Source organism: Nesoenas mayeri, assembly GCF_963082525.1.
Source record: "Nesoenas mayeri genome assembly, chromosome: 6".
NCBI classification, from domain to species: Eukaryota; Metazoa; Chordata; class Aves; order Columbiformes; family Columbidae; genus Nesoenas; species Nesoenas mayeri.
In genome coordinates, this window is record NC_137545.1 from 10,509,638 (window position 1) to 10,523,294 (window position 13,657).

At 48.7% G+C, this 13,657-nt stretch overlaps 1 protein-coding gene across 1 annotated transcript; it reads right to left on the minus strand.

Annotated features, from left to right (window-relative positions):
* Positions 1-340: 340 nt before the first annotated feature.
* On the minus strand, positions 341-12,554 carry ASB18 (ankyrin repeat and SOCS box containing 18; the record flags this gene model as incomplete). The annotated part of the gene is made up of 5 exons (XM_080347233.1): positions 341-526; positions 1,841-1,954; positions 2,615-3,113; positions 11,069-11,336; positions 12,314-12,554. 5 exons carry the CDS (start codon positions 12,552-12,554, stop codon positions 341-343), a joined length of 1,308 nt encoding a protein of 435 aa, XP_080203359.1.
* Positions 12,555-13,657: the final 1,103 nt, after the last annotated feature.

Here is a 13,657-nt window from a genome sequence, read left to right on the forward strand (position 1 = left end):
GCCATGCGTGCTTGCCTTTGCACACCTGAGGAGCACCGCTGCTTTGCAGACATCCTTTATAATGAATATTATTCATATCTGCAGCATGCTTGTAACAGCTACTAATCATTTTATTACTCTTTATAATCTATTTAAAGCACAATTAGAAAAAAAATCTATACAAAGTTACAGCCGAAAGCACATTTTAGTTACATTATAAATCCCTGAAAAACAACCATCTATCATGAAAACCGGCGCTCCTTAGCTCGACTGACAGAAATGGATGCTGCTGCGCTACAGCGAGGGAGGACGAGGGAAGGGAGGGCAGGATGGCAGCCCTTGGTTGGCTCCTCTCAGCCCTTCAAAGCACGACTCCTTCGGGCTCCAGCAGCAGGTAATCGTGCAAAGGCTTGGGCACAGGCAGCAAGGGGATCAGGCGATGGCATTTGCTGCCAAACTTTTGCCGAATGGCGGAGCGGCACAAATGTTGCAGGCACCGGACTGTGCCCGCCAGCCGGAAAAAGGACTCATAGAATAGCTGGTGCTGCTGCAAAGAGAGGGGGAGAGAAAAAGCATGAGCATCGGTTGGTTTTATTTTTTTCCTCATTAAGCCACACAAGCTAGAGATACTTTTGAGATGAAGATCCTAGGGGAGGGGTTAAAAAACCCATCGGTGATTGCCTGTGGGTTAGGGGTCTGTGCGCTGACACGGCTCCTGCAAGCAAAGGCTGGATGAGGAACTCTTCTGTGGAAGCACACGTGAAGAAACCTAGCCTCACCACAGGTGTGGTTTGGGGAGATGCTTTCATGCCCACGGGCAGCAGCGTCCCTACAGAAATCCTTAGAGATGACATAGAAGAGACCCACTTTTTTCTAAGAGGGTGAAACAAAGCGTGCTCAGTCTGTGCAGCCTCAGCCTTAGCTTGGAACAGAAATAATTTCTCCCATCCAATGGAACATTCCAGTCCCTAACATTCTGTGATTTTGTACATGCTGAAGAGCTTTATTTGCGTTTCAGCTGCTGTCCTCCCTTGCAGTCAAGCTAACCAAAGACCTGTGAGGGCAAGGCAGCCATCCCAGATCATTCAAGAGCAGGCTGGCCGTACCTGTTGCGCACTGGTGACAAGTTTTTAAAAATTAGTGATGTGGGCTCCTGCCAGGCAGTGGTCTGGCTCCAGGGTTGGTCCAGATGTTGGGATTGTATTTTCACAGAATCACAGAATGTCAGGGATTGGAAGGGACCTTGAAAGATCATCTAATCCAATCCCCCTGCCGGAGCAGGAACACCCGGATGAGGTTACACAGGAATGTGTCCAGGCAGGTCTTGAATGCCTCCAGAGTAGGAGACTCCACACCCGCCCTGGGCAGCCTATTCCAGTGTCTGTCACCCTTGCTGAGAAGAAGTTTCTTCTCAAATTTAAGTGGAACCTTTTGTGTTCCAGTTTGTACCCATTGCCCCTTGTCCTACCATTGGTTGTCACCGAGAAGAGCCTGTCTCCATCCTCCTGACACTCACCCTTTATATATCTGTGAACATTAATGAGGTCACCCCTCAGTCTCCTCTTCACCAAGCTAAAGAGCCCCAGCTCCCTCAGCCTTTCCTCCCATGGGAGATGCTCCACTCCCTTATTGCAGGCCAGGGGCAGGGATAGGAGTTTTGGTGTTGAGGGAGATAAAGGGGTGCAAAGCTGCTTTGGGGGTTTGTGGTGGCTCCCTGAGGACTATTTTCCTTTATTTTATTTTTTTTTTTATTTTTTTTTTTCCACCCAAGTGAAGTTTGGATGGGAAAAAAAACTCTTGGTGTGAAAAACTGCCTGTTCAGGGCTCAGCCAACCCTGCCAAACCACCAGCGCCATCTCACCTGAAACACCTCCTCCGGCACGGCCTCAATCCACTTCTCGGAGATGGGGATTTGTGAGTAGGAATTGAAGAGGACTTCGATGACCTCTGGCACAGCCGCACAAGACTTCAGCACCTAGTTGTGGGCAATGGGAGCATTTCAGGCAGAGATGCACGTCCCAGAGAGGCAGAGCACCCATGTGCTGCAGCTGGGGCTCATCCCTCCCTACCACGGTCCAAGTTGGGATACTCCCATGTTGGTATGATGCAGGTGTAAAGTTTATCTTGGCATGCTTTGGACATCTTTCTCCAAGTGAGAAGTGATAAGAAGACCTGCCTTGCTTTGTCTCTTCTTCATCTGGATGCATCCCTTACTTATTATTTACATTTTTGGCTGTGCGTGATAAGCCAGGATAATATTTTTGTTATTGTTTGGTGTAAAATTAATGAAACACAGAGCCATAAAGCAGCTGCATTGATGGCTGATGTCCCAGGCCTTTGTCTGACACCCCCAGGCAGGAAAAATCCTCTTTGCTGGTCCCCCATGCTTGTGCTGGCTCCATCCTGCCCTTCACCCTGCCTACTTTTCCCTGCTGCTACGCTGCAAGTGTTTTCACTTCCATCATTCTCATTAGCATCGCCAGCCCCGATGCCATGGTCCCATCTCCCCGTCTGGACCAGGAGCCTATCCCAAACCGTCCCAGCCCCCCATCTTTTTATTTCCCAAAGCACCCTGACCCTAATTGTAAAATCCTGGGTGTGAGGGGATATCCAGGGGCTGCTTTGGGGCCAGTACCTTGACGAAGGCGGCAGGCCATATCTTCTGGGACCCATGGTTGAGCAGCAGCTGGACGGTGAGATGTGGCCTAATGTTCTGCTTGAAGATAGTGCTCTGCAGCACGCAGCGTAGCGGGGAGGTGCCACCGTAGTCCATGGCGTTGACGTCGGCCCCACGCAGCAGGAGGAAGCGTGCCAGGGCAGCGTTGGCGGCCCCGCACGCCTTGTGCAAGGGGCTCCTCTGCGTCTCATCTCGGGCATCGATGTCAGCGCCGTGGGCAGCCAGCAGCCGGCAAAACTGCAGGCAGTCCTCGCCGGTGCCCAGCGCCTGCCCGCAGAGGATGCTGAGGGCTGTCTCCTCTCGTGCGCTACGTGCGTCGACGCATGCCCCATACTTTAGGTAGAGGCGGGCATGGTCACAGAGGCAGTGCCTGGCTGCCACGTGCAGTGCTGTCTCCCCTCCATCCTCGCTGGGCAGGTCAACAGTGGCCCTGTGTCTCAGCAGGAGCTTGGCACATCTGCAAAGAGATGGGGAGGCTGGGGGGTGCACCGCACAGATGGGTTCTGGGGGATGCGGGCTGGAGTGGGAGCCTTGAGGGATGACAGGTGGGAGGTGATGTGGGGTGAGGATGGGGATCAGGCTGGAGCTGGGATTCCATGGGAGTTGTTGCATTCAGAGCAGCAGAGGCTGGGGAGGGTGACTCTGTGCCCTGGTGCACACCATGGCCATGGTACTGGTGGTGGTTTGGGCGATGTCTCCTTCTTGCCCTTGACCAGCATAATTAATGAATGGTCATCCCTGACCATCATTGACTACCCTGACCATCCTTGACCCACCAGGGATGGTGATCACTGTCTTGGCTGTGCTGGTGGCCAGGCAGCACTGAGAGCAGTGCCCATGGTCAGCCATGCCAGCCAGGTCTGTCCCAGCTGGTGAGGAATGCATCCAGCCATGATGAGGACATACAGGGTGATGGGCATCTTCATGCCATCAGTCTGTTGGCTGCAGTTTTATTTCCTGGCACAGACGTAGCCCTGGGGTGTTATGGAGACGATCTATACAATCCCACCCCTTGGCTGACATCCACAGAGCTTCTCAACTGTAAACATCCTTCACCTTGATCTGTGCTGTGAGCAAGGTGACATGGTGGGAAATGCTTGGTAACACCTCTGTGCATGAGAAGAGCTTGGTGTGGGTTTGTTTGTTTATAAAAATAGATTCCTCTTCTCCTGTTAAGGGACCCAAATACCTTTCTTGGGCTGTCACTCCAGACAGTACTAAACAATCATTTTTTCTGCCTATCCTAAACAGAAACATCTTTCCAGGTGTCTTGAGCCTACTGGAATGAGTTTTGCTGGCTTGTTGGGCACTCAGCTCTTGTGACGATGGAGTGGCAGCACCTGCAGTTCCCAGGAGGAATAAATCAAGGTAAGTAACCCTCTCTATCCCGCTCCTGCCTTTCTTTCTCTCTAACATCCCTGTGTGTGATTCCAAAGAGGTATCATGGCTGCTGCAACGTGGGGACCCTGGTTTCTATCAGAGCTTTCTGCCTGCATCCTTCTGGCAACAGATGGAGGTTGAAGATACCAGATCTGCTCCAATGTGTTTGGTTTTATTTATTTATTTATTTTTAATATATGTGACTAAATGGATTTGATCAGCCAGTCTAAATGAATCAAAGTGATTGCTCCACCTCCTGCTGGGAGCTGCTGGGGATGGTGTGGCTCAATGTCACAGCCCAGGAAAGGCTGTCAACAGCCAGGTTAGTGCACAGGTTTGAGCCCAATGCTGTGGCATTGAGGAGTTATTTTTTGTAGGGGGGGGGGCAGACCCACATGTGGTCCAAGTGAGACCTTGAAAATGTAGCCAGCTTGAGTTTCCCAAGTGATGCTGCTGGGGATGCGGGAAGAGCAGTTCTTTAGAAAGCCTCAGTAGTGGCTGGCTGGAGCCTAGGGAGGTGTATCAACCTTCAAACCCTCCCGCCCCTGTCTGTTTCATTTCCTTCTAATAAGCTTTTCTTCTAGCTCAGTTATCGCCCAGAGCTCTAAGTGAGTTTCTGGGCTGATATAGAAGAGAAATGATGTGGAGCTGAGGGGGAGCAGAGTCCCAGCCTGAGCTCTCCAGCAGGAGGGATGGGGAAGAAGAGGAGCCCCAGGGAGGAAGGATGGTGCTAGGGCATTGCTTGTTTTTTCTGTCCCAGATTAATATTAACGTGTGTGGGGAAAACAATAATAGTAGAATAGTAATAATAGTAATAATCTACTTGAACCTTTCTGAACCTGCAGCATTACCTCCCGCAAGGTTTGATAGGAGCTGATGAGACACTCACTGTCCTTGGTGGTGCAGAATCTGCAAACACCCCCTTGGGCTGTTTTTCCCATGCATATCAAGCCTGAGTTTGCCAGGAAAAAAAAAAATCCTGCAGGATCTGTGGGGACAGGCCATGTCTTACAGCCTTTGCAGGTGTAATGCTCCCAGGTGCTGCCAGCCGGCACTGGACCTTGCTGGGGCAGCTGCAGTGGATGCTTTCTGCTGGGGATGCAGTTGTGGGTGAGCGGATTGGGTTTGGGGTTGTGCCAGACCTAAAGTCCTCAGAACCTTACTTCACAGTGCCCTTCTTACTCTAAGATTGTGATGAAACCCTTTCCTAAGGAATGGCTTATCTTGCTGAGTTGTGGGTTTTGTTTTTTTGGCATTTGCTGTCTGCTACTGGTCAGTAAAACTTTGTTGGAAGGTGTTTGTTCCTGGAGCAAATCACACTGTGATGGGTCATATTTACTGGTCTTGTCTACTGTCAATAGCAGGGAATTTGTAGCCCTAATTATAATGACTCTCTAGGGACCTTTCTGGGTTAACTTGATCCTAATGTCACGGTTAGCTCTGCACCTAAAATAACATATTCAGGGCAAACCAAGGGATGGTTCTGCAGGGAAAAATGGAAAGAATATATTTCTGTCTTGGTTGCAAAACATGCAGCAGTCTAGTCCAGGATTTTTTTTTCTTTTTCTTTTTTTTTTTTAGTAGTTCACACTTAAAGCATCTCTGCTTCTTCCCAGGCAAGGAGCTGGCTCTGCCTGGAGACCCCTGAGCACAAGCACTGTACTGGTTTTGGCAAGTGCTGTGTATCAAGAGAGCCCAGGCTGGAGGTTTACACCTGCAGAGGCAATAGAGAGGGAATATTCCCCTGCCCTGAATTTCCAGGTGAAGGCTGGTACATTATGGGTTGCCTGGCAAAGCCAAGAGCTGTGCCCAGCCCCTCCAGCCCAGCATCCTCGCTCTGCCACAGGGGTTTACCTTAGTGAGAGAGGATGGGATTTTAATTACAGGGAGTTCAATTCCTCTTGGCCTCCTGCTAGACATGTCAAATATTCTTCTAGAAATACCAGAATGGAAATACTACCCTTTCCAGATGCTGTTTTCCCAAAGGGTTATTTTTATATATTATTAAGTTCAGTGGCTAACTGGTTAGAAGAAAGCTGAGTTGGTTTATTTTGCATTTTTTTCCCTGGATGGTCCTCCCTCAGCAAAGAGGGAATGTTAGTGAGGGGCTATAAATAAAGGATGATCTCCTCTGGTTAATGTAAATGATGAGCTCCCCGTGAGGAGCACGTGCCTCCCATTTGGATGTATGGGGCATGAGCAGGTGCTGAGTAGATGCCATTCATGTTTGCTGGATTTATGTTCTTATTTTAACCTCTAATCTTTACTGCTCATGTGCTCTAAAGTTTACCAGCATTTCTAGGTTTTTTTTTCCTTAAATTTTTAGATTTTATTAATGTCCTGTTGTTCATCATCAGATTAGAACGAAGTCCCCCTAAATAGAGCTCAATTGATGCTGCTTTTTGAGGATTCCTCTCTAATTTTCTGGAAATATTGCATGGGGCCATGGATTCAGTTCAGCAGAAATTCAGACACAGGATGGGAAAGTAAACCTGTTTGGTTTGCATCCAGCCTGGTGCAATCACCAGTGGGAGCGATACCTTCAAACAGTCACTCTTGCAGGTCTAATTCTGACTAGTTTGTAATCACTTCTAAACCCTTCCTAACTCATTTGTGAGTGATGGGTAACACACTCAAATGTCTCCTTGCTTGGGCAAGTTGCTCATTAGGTCAAAATCACACTAATTTGTGATAACTGCTGTTCTACAGGTCTACATTGCGCCTGGGGTCCTGTCTCAAATAAACGGGATAAAACAGTGTGGGTTTTATCTTCCTTCTTCACTCATCAGTAGAAATGGGGCAGATGTCTGTGCAATGTCAGGCAGGACATGTCCTCCCCTGCCCTCTTGCTGGCAGCATGGCTCGGTGGGGTGCTGCTCAATTTGGGATGAAAAATGCCCAGGCTGGGAAGGTGGGATTCAACTTGAAATGGGATGTGATGAATAACCAGCAGGAGGAGCAGGAGGTTGAGGCACTGGAGGCTAGAGGGAAATTCCTGTCCAAAAAACCCACTCAGGCCCTCAGTCTTCTTAAGGAAAAAATCTCCTGTTTGTTTTTTTTTCCCCTCTTCCTGGGGCCTGCATGATGCTTTCCTGTCCTTCACTTGGTTGTTTTTCATGGCGTCCATCTGCTTGTGATCTATTACAGGTTGATCTCGCTTGGAAAAACCACCTTCCCCAAGCTAGGCTCTGAAATGCAATTCTTATTGATTTCCTACAACAAGGAGAAAAGAAGCCTGCTTTTCTTTAACAGATGAAAATCTTTTGTGGCATTGCAAACCCACCAGTGAACCATGGCAATACTGCTGCCAAGGGCTGGTTGTACCTGCTTGGGGTCTGCTCTGCTGCCACAGGGCGAACACCAGCCCAGGAGCATCATTGCTCTCTACACTGTCTTTTCACCAAAGCTTCATTTAGTCACACCAACTTCGGGAGCAGCTCCTCCAAAGAGCAGGATCATGCCTCAGGTTGTGCTCTGTATCTGCTTTTGGACCCTTTGTTTCTTGCTTTTGGACCCTTTGTTTCTTGCTTTTGGACCCTTTGTTTCTTGCTTTGGACCCATTAAGGAGCTGGTCTTCCCCAGTGGGAGGACAAATTTCCAAAATGATGGCTCCAAATGCTCTGAGTTTTGTCTTTTAGCAGTGCTAAATGGAGCAGAGGATGAGGTTTAGCACTAGATGATGCTAAATACTGGCTTTTGAAATCTGTGGTCCTTTTATTTGTAGTCACATTTCCTTCCTGCAGCCAAAAGGGCAGTGTGTCTGGGCTGATGCTGGAATAGCCAGAGGGTGCCACAGGGCCAGGTCCAATAATGGCGTGTTAGTGCTCATCTCCCTGGCATTTGAGAGCCTTGCTATCTTGATAGGGTTGCCTTTTTAGGTACCTGCCTTCCTGCTTGGCTCTTGTTTTCTGCTAATTCCTCCCATGAAGAGCTATTCTCATCTCACATTTCCTAAGCAAAACCCACCCTGTCTCCCTGAGCTAGCCCCTCTTGTGCTCGGTCCCTATCCCACCATTTCTTGCACAGAGCCTCTTGGACACTGAGTCTCCTCTTGCTTTGATTCACCTCAGCATGTCTCTCCCATCCCTTGGTGCTGGAGGGTAGGAGCCACAAGACAACCCTGTTTTCAGCTCTCAGGGTCGAGAGAAGAAGTGAAGAAGTGCCCACAAAGACGTTACTCAGCCATAAGCCCAAGTCACACAGAGGCAGAGGTGACATCTTCTTTCCTCATCCCTTGCCTGAGCCCTCTTCCCTTCGTGGAAGGCTGGAGAAAGCAAGCCCTGGGGGATTTCTCTCCAGGTAGGCTCTCCCTGGCTGTATGGGAAACCTGGGATCTTCAGAGAGCTTTTTCTGACTTGCAGATCTGAAGGAGGACTCTACAAACGCAGCAGCATTCGCCATCCCTTCTGCTGTGGGTACCGTGATGGGAGGTGGAAGCTACATCCTGCATCCCTGCGATGCACCTTCCCACCGCCCCACGCCTGCTCTTCCCCCGGCACTGCCGGGAGAGTTGAAACTCTTCCTCTCCCCCTCAATTATTTTTATTTTATTTTTTTTCGGGGTGCCAATGAAGGCAGACTCCTTTAATCATCCCGGCTTTAAGAGGGAAACGGGAGAGCACCAGGGAGAGAGTGCAGTGAATTTAGAGACTCATCTTACCCCACCATGTTAATTATCTCTGCTGTAAAAAAGAGGTCAAGGAGAGGAACTCTACTAAATAGGCCGACGTTGGCATGAACAGCTCCTAAAGTGAAGAAGGTAAGACTGAACTTTACTGGAACTTTTTTTTTTTCCATCTCTTCAAAAAGCTCCTAGATTAAAGCTCTGATATCCTTTTTGTTGAAATCTCATGGATTCTGAAGCTCAAATGGCTGGAAGGAAGCCCAGATAATTTTTTTTTATCCCAGTCACTGAGAGGCTCAAAGGTTTTAAGTCCTGCCCCCATGGTGAATTGCCGAGTATATGGGAATACAGAAGAACCCGGCACATAGGTGTTCTGGCCATTGTTACTGAGAGGGAGAAAAATAAAATAGCTCTCTATGTAGGTCAATGACCTGCTCTTTATTGTCAGTAAAAAATTAAGGATGACCTAAAATCCACTACTCAATAAAAAAAATAATAAAATAAAAAAAAGGCAAGGTAAAGTAGTCTCCCCCTAATCAAAGAGGAAATGTTTGTGTTACCTAAAGCTTGACCTCCTCAGTCTCTAACTTTAGCAAAGTCTCTGCGATTGAAAAGCAGTGGTCGAAACCTCAAAACCTGTCTGAAATGTCTATTAATTTTTGATCTTTCAAGGGAGTAGGCTTAGTTATTGTAGAAGCCCCCATAGCGCTGGGTAGCGTAGTTAAGGGTCTCTCACCATTTCCATTATAAAGCCCCAATATTCAAGGGCTTATAACTCAGCTGTTTCCACGTTGCATCTGTCTAATCCCCATGTTGCTGTTTGCTGGCTTACCTGCCATCCCCCTCTGTCCTTCTGGGGGAAACAACATGTGGTTTTGTGACAATGACTCATTTTATATATATATATGTGTGTATATATATATATATATATATATATAAAATATAAATAATATATATATTTTTTTTTAATTCCAAGCTGGGAAGCACCTGGCCAACAAGAAAACACCTGGACCTCTGTGGGCCATGGGGTCCTCTCCATGCACCATGCTGGTTTATGTGCCATGTCTCTACTGGGGAAGAACAAGTTGATGAAACCTTAAATACCCATCCTGGGGCTTCCAGGATGGCTTGGGGTTGGAGACTGAAGGCTTTAAAGTCAAAAGGGAGCTTGAGTAGAGGAATTAAAACCTGTTTCTTATAAATGATGAGAGCTACTTGTAGCATCCTCCTTTATCCGGCTCACTCATTCTAACTCTTATCTCACCAAGGATGTGTTTGATTAATCCCTAAATTTTTAGCTGAACCAACATTTGATTAATACTTGATTTTTGGTGGTCTTGCAGAGACTTATTAATAACCTGGGCTTGAGATATTTACATCCGCAAATCTTTTCCTGTCTGTCTGCTTTTCTTTTCCAGAGCTCTTTCCCTGACACTTGGCCCATGATACACGGGATCTGTACTGGGAATCTTGTCTCCACCACCTGCTTCTAGTTCAGCTCACTATGCATTAAAGGGGAGACGATTGAATCCAGAAGCTGGGGCTGTTTTCACTACAGCTGGTAGGCAAAGAAATTTGCTATGGCCCTAAGCAGCTTCATTAGGATATCAAGGGGCTGAGCTCTTTATAACCAAAAAAAAAAAAAAAAAGAGTAAAAAAAATTAAAATAAATAAATAAACCACCACCCCAGTTCCTTAGGTCTAATGATTCAGGCACTTAAAGTCCTACTGAGACATACATGTGTGCACAAAAGCTTATTTTTTCAAGGCAATGTTTATGCTCATCTCTGTGATGCTGATCCAGGGTGAGAAGGGAACGGATGCATGTGACTGAGCCTTATGCCCAACTATAAACCAAAGTAGACCCATACGTGGTGGGGGAAAAGGTGAGAGGGTTTCTCCCCATTCCACAGACCCCATGTCTTTATTATAGCTCTGGGGCTGGGACTTTGGAAGGAGTGGGTGCCCTGGTTGTCACTGACACCCCTCACAGATGGGGATGGCATGAGATGAGGAGGGCAGGATGTTGGGGTGACCCATGTGCCCCATGACTGGATCCATCTCCTGGGACAAAGCATGCTGGACCTGGGATGCAGGATGTAATGATTGTAGGATAAATCATCAGAAAAGAGGAGGAACGAAAAGCATATGGAGCTGTGCTGGGCTGCTCCTGTCCATGGGAAGGAGACCTGTGCCATGCAATATGCCTGGCAACAAAATGTCCTTTTTTTTTTGGCTATGCTGAGTGTGCCACAGCAGCTGGTAGACGTGTGAGCATGTGGGAAGCCTTACAGGGGACCGTGGCACCATTTTTCCACCCCACAGAGGCAGAAGCGCTGGAGTCTGCATGCAGGGGATGCGGGCAGAAGTTATCAGCAGGGAGATGCTGACGGGAGGGGACCTTCTTACCCCAGGGAGTCTGGAGTGGTGCAGAGATGCAGCGGGGCCAGGCCCTCATCGCTCTGCAGGTTGGGATCAGCCTTGTACTCCAGCAGCAGCTCGACGCAGTCGGTGTGACCCCCCAGACAGGCTTCGTGCAGGGGCCCGCGCCACCCCGGCGCCAGGTTGGGGTCGGCCCGTCGGCGCAGGAGATGGCGCAGGCAGGCGGTGTGGCCCCAGCGAGCGGCCAGGCACAGCGGGGTGGTCAGCTCCCGCTTGTACTCCAGCGACCACAGCCCTGCAGGGAGGAAGGAATGGGGCTGATGCCCTGGGGCTTGCAGAGCTTGGGGCCATTCCCATCCTCTATGCCTTGCACATAAACCACATCATCTTGCTGCTTTTTCCATTTTTCTTTTAGCTCCCTGGCAGCTTTAGAGGTTTCAAAGAGCCTGATTAAGGTTGGTGGCTGCTCTGAATGTTGTTGGCAAGAGAGGAAGCAAAACTTGCCTGGCATGTGCACGTCCAGGAGCAGGACTTCATATGGCACAAGTTGGGTAAACCAATACCCTGCCCACAGCCAGGGGAGCCTGCGTGCAAGACCTTGCTGGCAGGAGCTAAAAGGCAGCCTACAAATTCCCCACCTGCACCTATGGGAGGAGAAAAGCTGTCTTTGCTGGGATGAGGCTGGGCCTGAAGGCACCCAAGCTAGGTAGGAGCATGTTAGGAGGGTGATGCAGGGCTGGGCATGGGAAGAGCTGGGTTTGGGCTCAGCTGGAGCAAGGCATGGCATTTCCCAGCAGCCCTGGGACCATCTGTAAGTGCACAGTGTCCGATGAGCATCTGGGACCATGAGAAGCTTCTGGGGTTGTAAGGCACTGGGTACCACTTCCCTGGGAGCATCTTATTCCTGCCAGCTAAGACCAGGCTGCCCTTTCTGAACCCCTGCATGGGGAATTTGGGCTGTGAGCCCTCTTGCAAGCATGCCTAAGTCAAGACTGTGCCCCATCTCAACCTGGAAAAATGATGTAGACACACATTTTTTACACTTCCTGTCCCTCCAGTGGGTTAGTATGTGCAGAAGAGAAGAAAATAAAGTGTTGAACATTTATGGCTAGGGCTGCAGGGCACCGTCCTCTTAACCAGAAACCAGCCAAGAGCCAACAAGCTCTGTGAAAACAGTGTTAGGCACTTAAATGCACTGCACCTCTCCTATCTAGGGTTAGTATATACCTGGTTTTATATTTTTTTCTGAACTGTCCTTTAAAGAAAATGTACCTGAGAGTCCATAAGATCCTTGGCTTTTCACTTGCCACTCCAGCTCATTTTTATTGATCTCAAAAACCATGTTGACATCTTGATAGTATCGGTCAGTCAGGACCTCGAGGCTTCTCAGGTCTCCCGCGACCAGGGCTTTGTAATACCTGGTGGCAGGAGCGTGAGCCGTCAGAGTATGCTCTGAATCCAATTTGGGGCAAATCTGTAGCTTTTCTGTTACAGGTTCCGGTAACTCATCCATTCCAGTGCTTTCCATGTGTGTAGATCCTCCTAGCTGGGAGGTGGATAGATGGGCTTTTATAGTTCATTGTTTCCATCCTCCTGGGCTCATTGTCTAATTATAATCCAGTTAAGGCTCTATTGTTGTTGTATTTATAACTCCAGCAGGGTCAGATGATGACGGGCACACGATACAATGAGTGTCAAACAGTCACTGGGTTGTGTTGTGGCAGCACCTCTTGGATTAAGTTGCCAGTTTAATTGCGGGCAGCAGCTTGGGACGTGAGCGTTTAGGCTGGAAGAAAAAGGGTGCCTAGGGTTTAGGGGGTAAAAAATAGATATATCTATATGTTTATATATCTAGATCTATATCTATTTAGTCAGCTCTTGTCTTCCCAATCCTATATAGCCTTATTTGTATGCTTTGAGCAAGTGCATTTTTTTCTCTTCTCTGCATAACACCGTATTATTAATTTTTTTTTTTTAATTATTTAAGGCACTCATACCTGTTTCCAGTCTTATGGTTGCTATGCAGAAAAATCTGGGCATCGCATTAGTGGCCGACACGAGGCAGGCTGGCACGCTGGCACATCCCTGCAGGGATGCAAAGCGCTTGTCAAAGGCCAAAGAGGTACAAATCCTCCTGGGGCTTTGGCAGGGGGAGCCACTCTCCCCGCTGATGCCTTGTATAGGAGGGAGCAAGTGCCCAACCTCTGCTGCCATTTAAGCACAGGGATGGATGCCAGCGGAGTGTTCCCGGCTCCTGCTGCCCAGAGGCTGGTGGCTCCTTTCCTCAAGGTCACAGGAGAAGTCCATGGCGGGGACAAGAATAGATCTCAGTACCTCGTGACTTGGTGACTTTGCCACCAGCCTGAGGCTCTGGGTGACACAACTACCCTCCCTGCCTACTAGCCCTCCTACCCCACCTCCCTGGTTAATGAACATGGTCAAAGCAGATCTGGGGAAGATGTTAAACTGCTGAAATGCTTTGTGGTTCCCTCCATGTGGAGTCAGCCTGGGGCTGGAAGAAGTGTCTGGGACCTTCTCCATAGACCCATGCAAGTGGGGACCTTGCTGGGCTCCTGCAGGTGATCATGGGCATCCTTGTCCCAACCCCAGACCAAC